Genomic DNA, 5399 nt, shown 5'->3' with positions numbered 1-5399 from the left:
CTTGAGAATGGAAAATTATTTTCCATTGCCTTGCCAAAAATCAGTGGGCACGAAATATCTTAGGCAGGGGCCTTTTAGAAGGCATATTGTGCAAGTGTTGGCAATTTCGTGAGTTGGTGACTGCCAAGGGTGGCAATACCTTTCCAAACTTGAGATTTTACTTTGTAATTAATTATTATAAAAGGTTTGGAAAGGGTTCCTATAATTCTGCATGTGCTTTACATGTTTCTTATTTCCTTAAAATTATTCTAAGTATTAAACCTTGAAAGCGAAAGACATTGGGTAAAGGCTGAGTTAACTAGGGACTTGGCTGCCACAGAGTGGGCATGTTTTTGGCCGATAGAAAATGCCATGTGACATGTAACAAGCAGCGTTAAGTGCCATTACGATCCCTTTGATTGGGAATTTGGTTCGTGATAAGTTGGTCTCAGAACTCTAGGTTACATAGGTCTTACGATTCATGAGAAAGCTTACTAGAGTCTTGAGAATTGGTACAGAGACGTCTATAGTTATCTTCTAGAGTCTATAAGGCTTTAGGAAACTTCAATTTCTTTCTTTCTCTGTCATGCAATTTTGTTCTATCATAAAGTTTGAATTTTTCTTCTCTTATTCTCTCACAAATAGTGAGGACATGTGCTTCGTCCGCAGATGTTCAGGAGCCAGAGCCCCAGATTGTAGATACCACCAGGGGTAGGTGCTAGGGAAAGGCAGAGGCAGAGGTAATGGTAGAGTTTAGCCTAGATGCATGCTGGCACCCGTAGTCGAGCCCCAGATAGATTAGGATAACAAGATTCCAGTTTATGCCAAGCTAGTAGGACCGTCTCAGGTCTATTATTGTCGGGGTAGTTCAGCCTATTATTGCCGGACAACCCGAGGATAGTCCTGTGATGTTAGCTGATGAGCTGAAGTGGTTGGACAGGTTCACCTATGTTGTCTCCTCCTCACCTCAGCACTGCGCTTTCAGAGGATGCCTAGGACTTCTTGGGCTGTTTCCATGCAATTTTGTGAATCCTGGGACTAGTTGAGTCCAATGGAGTTGATTTCACCATATTTCAGATGCATGGTTCCGCCAAGAGGTGGTGGTAGGTTTACGAGATGGGCAGGCCAGCGGGATTACTTTTTCTTACATGGGCTTAGTTTTTGCAGTTTTTCCTAGAGAAGTTTTTTCCCCTCACTTAGAGAGATGAGTTGTGCAGCTAGTTCGAGCGTCTTCAGTAGTGTAGAATGACAGTTTCCCAGTATGAGACTAGATTTGATGATTTGTCTTGCCATATAGCCATCCTGTTCCATACTGAGAGGGAGAAGGTGTGGAGGTTTATAGAGAGTCTTACCTATGGCATCGTACTTCAGATGGATAAAGAGGACAAGAATGAGACTTCTTTCACTCATGTGCTGGAGATTGCTAGGAGGATTGAGCTCATTAGAGTCCAGGTGAGAGAGAAGACCTCTGACAAAAGGCCCCATTATTTTGGAGGTTTCACTGGTGCCTCTTCGGGAGGCAGGGGTTATTTTGGTAGAGGACATTCTATCATGCTGGTACAGTCAGCTCTTCAGGCCACACATAGAACATCCGGCACCCACAATGCTTATGGACCTCGTTCCGAGCAAATAGCATACAGTGCACCTTCAGCTCCTATTAGTGCACCTCTAATACAGAGTTACCATGGTGGTTATTCAGATCATCAGGGATAGTTTCAGGTTTAGCATCACATCAAAAAAGGGCTTTCTATGTGTCTGGGGATTTGAGGCACGTCGCGAGGTTTTGCCCTAGGTCGTAGAGCAGTATGCCATATCAGGATACTTGTGCCATGATTCTGGTACTGGTTGCTACACCTTATCGTCAATCAGATAAAGGTGGGGGTCAGGTAGCAAGAGGTGGAGGTCGTCCTAGAGGTGAGGACAGGCTAGGCCTAAGGCAGAGTTATTACAGGTATTATTTCAGTCTGCCATAGAGATACTTCATTGTTGTTTGATATGGGTTTTACATATTCTTATGTGTCTTCATATTTTGCTTCGCACCTAAGAATGCCTTATGATTCTCTTGATGTTCCTCTTTCAGTTTCCATACCGGTTGGGGATTCTATAGTAGTCAATCGAGTGTATCAATCTTGTGTTGTTACTATTATTGGTTTTGATACGATGGTTGATATTTTGTTGCAGGAGATGGTGGATTTTGAGGTCATTCTTGGTATCGATTGGTTGTCCCCGTATCACGCTATCTTGGATTGTTATGCAAAGACTATAACTTTAGCTATGCCGGTGTTTCCTAGATTAGAATGGAGAGGGACCCTGGGCTTTTCTACTAGTAGGGTGGTTTCATATTTGACGGTTCAGTGTATGTTTAAGAAGGGGTGTTTAGCGTACTTGGTTTACTTTCAAGATTCAAGTGCGGAGGTTTCTTCTATGGATTCAGTATCGGTAATGAGGGAGTTTCCAGAGGTATTGTTTTGCAGATTTGCTTGGTATGCCACCCGACAGGGATATTGACTTTTGCATTGATTTGGTTCCGGGAACTCAGCCTATTTCTATTCCACCTTACCGCATGGCTCCAACCGAGTAGAAGGAATTAAGGAACAACTGTAGGATTTACTTGATAAAGGATTTATTAGACGTCGTGTGTCACATTGGGGTGAGCCAATATTGTTTGTTAAGAAAAAAGATAGATCGATAAGAATGTGCATTGACTATCAGCGGTTGAAAAAGGTTACCATCAAGAACAAGTATCGGTTGCCTAGGATTGATGATTATTTGATCAACTTCGGGGTGCCAAGGCTTTTTCCAAGATTGACTTGAGATCAGTCTATCATCAGGTGAAGATTAGGGTATCAGATGTCCCTAAGACAACTTTTAGGACCCATTATGGTCATATGAGTTCTTGGTGATGTCATTTGGTTTGAATAATGCTCCAATAACTTTCACATATTTGTTGAACCGAGTGTTAAGTCTTACATAAACATGAGCAGCACCTAGAGATTGCGCTTTAGACTTTGAAGAATCATCTGCTTTATGCCATGTTTTCGAAGTGTGAATTATGGTTGGACTCAATTTACTTCTCAGGACATGTTGTGTCATTTGATGGTATCAAGGTAGATTCTAAGAAGATTGAGGTAGTTCAGAGTTCGCCACGACCTACTACAGCTATTGACATTCAGAGCTTCTTGGGTTTGGTGGGCAACTTTTGCCGTTTTGTGGAGGGGTTTTCATTTATTGCAACCCTATTGACCAAGTTGACCCAGAAGGGTGTTCTTTTCAGATGGTCTGATGAGTGTGAGGAGAGCTTTTAGAAGCTCAAGACTGCCTTGACTACAACCTAGTGTTGGTGTTGCGCACAAGTTCAAGGTCTTATACTGTGTATTATGGTGCTTCACGTATTGGACTTGGTGAAATATTGATGTAGAAATGTATCATCAATTGAAAATCCATGAGAAACCTATCTCGTGCATGATTTGGAGTTGGCAGCTATTGTGCATGCGCTCAAGTCTTGGAGGCATTACTTATACGGCATTTCATGTGAGTCTACACCGATCATCGGAGTCTCTAATATCTATTCAAGCAAAAGGATCTGAATTTGAGGCAACAAAGATGGTCGGAATTTTTTAAAGACAATGATATCACTATATTATATATTGGGAAAAGGTTAATGTGGTGGCTGATGTCTTGAGTATGAAGGCGGAGAGTATGGTTACCTTGGCATTTCTATGGGCAGTGGAGAAGCCGTCACCTTTGGATGTTCAAGCCTTAGCTAAAAGGTTTGTGAGGTTGTATATTTTAGAGCATAGCAGGGTTATTGCTTGTGTTATGGCGCAATCCTCTTTGTTGGAGCACAACAAGGCTCGACAGTTTGATGATCCTCGCTTGTTGGTGTTAAAAGACACAGTGTAGTGCGGTGGTTCTAAGAAGATCATGATTGAGGATGACGGTGCTATGCCGCTTCATGGTTGGATTTGTGTTCCGAATTTTGATGGTTTGAGAGATTTGATCCTTAAGGAGGCTCATAGGTCCCGATATTCTATTCACCCAGGTGTAACGTAGATGTATCATGACTTGAAGCAACATTATTGGTGGCGAAGATGAAGAAAGACATTGTTAGATATGTATCTCAAATTTCAATTGTCAGCGGGTGATGTATGAACATCAGAAACTAGGTGGTTTGACTGAGAAGTTGGTGATACCGGAGTGGAAGTAAGAGTGTATCACTATAGACTTTGTGGTAGGCTTACCATAGACTTTGAGGAGGTATGATGGTTTTTGGGTAATTATGGATTGATTGACCAAGTCCGCGCATTTCATTCTGGTGATGACTTCCTACACTTCAGAGCGATTGGCGCATATCTATATTATGGAGATTATTCGCACGCACGGTGTGCCCATTTATATCATTTCCAACTGTGGCGCATAGTTCACTTCGCACTTTTGGATAGTTGTTCAGTGTAAGTTAGGCACGCATGTTGAATTGAGTACTACATTCATCCTCAGACAGACGGGCAGTCCAAGCGGACCATTCAAATTTTGGAGGATATGTTGATGGCTTATTTTATTAATTGCGGAGGCTAGTGGGATTAGTTTCTCCCATTATCGGAGTTTGCATACAACAATAGCTATCGGTCGAGCATCTAGATGGCTCCATATAAGGCCTTATATGGAGACGATGTCGTTCTCCTGTTAGTTAGTTTGAACCAGGTGAGGCTAGATTATTGGGCACAAATTTAGTTCATGATGCTTTGGAGAAGGTAAAATTGAGTCAGGAGCGGTTTCGTACAACACAGACCAGAAAAAAGAATTATGCTGAAAGGAAGGTTTATGATGTGTCTTTCATAGAGGTTGAGAAGATTCTTCTCCGAGTATCGCCTATGAAGGAAGTGACAAGATTTGGGAAGAAAGGTAAGTTGAGCCCGAGTTAAATTGGCTCATTTGTGATCTTGGAGAGAGTTGAGGGCGTTTCTTATAGGCTTGCATTGCCTCCCAGCCTAGCAGGGGTACATCCGTCATTTCTTGTTTCTATTCATCCGAAGTACCATGAAGATAAGTCACATGTTCTAGACTTCTGCACAGTGCAACTTGATGGGGATTTGACTTATGAGGAAGAACCGTTAGCTATTCTAGATCAGCAGGTTCAAAAGTTTAGATCCAAGGATATTCCTTCTATGAAAGTGCATTGGAGAGGTCAACTGACTGAGGAGGCTGCTTGGTTGTCTTAGTCCGACATGAAAAGTAGATATCCGCATCTTTTTACTAGTCCAAGTACATTTCTATGTCTGTTCGAGGACGAGCTTTTCTTTTAGAGGTGGAGAATGTAACGACTTGATAGGTCGTTTTGAGTTCTAGCTCCTCATTTCATGTTTTGATACCTTTCATAGCACTATTTGATGATTTATTAATTGGGTGTGTACTCTTTCTTG

At 42.0% G+C, this 5399-nt stretch overlaps 1 protein-coding gene across 1 annotated transcript; it reads left to right on the top strand.

The window, feature by feature from the left end:
* Positions 1-4617: 4617 nt before the first annotated feature.
* On the top strand, positions 4618-5198 carry LOC138895713 (uncharacterized). The gene is made up of 3 exons (XM_070180433.1): positions 4618-4680; positions 4731-4881; positions 5053-5198. The coding sequence occupies exons 1-3, from the start codon at positions 4618-4620 to the stop codon at positions 5196-5198; spliced, it is 360 nt and encodes a 119-aa protein (XP_070036534.1).
* Positions 5199-5399: the final 201 nt, after the last annotated feature.

The sequence above is a fragment of the Nicotiana tomentosiformis genome, chromosome 7 (genome assembly GCF_000390325.3).
Source record: "Nicotiana tomentosiformis chromosome 7, ASM39032v3, whole genome shotgun sequence".
NCBI lineage: Eukaryota > Viridiplantae > Streptophyta > Magnoliopsida > Solanales > Solanaceae > Nicotiana > Nicotiana tomentosiformis.
This window is presented reverse-complemented; position numbering and strand designations above follow the sequence as displayed.

Excerpts from the sequence above, each read along its gene's own strand:
- LOC138895713 (XM_070180433.1), top strand. The coding sequence starts at position 4,618 with ATGGCTCCATATAAGGCCTTATATGGAGACGATGTCGTTCTCCTGTTA. Across the intron at positions 4,681-4,730 it reads TGTTAGTTAGTTTGAACCAG|GTAAAATTGAGTCAGGAGCG; the intron begins GTGAGGCTAGAT and ends GCTTTGGAGAAG. Across the intron at positions 4,882-5,052 it reads GACAAGATTTGGGAAGAAAG|TGCAACTTGATGGGGATTTG; the intron begins GTAAGTTGAGCC and ends ACTTCTGCACAG.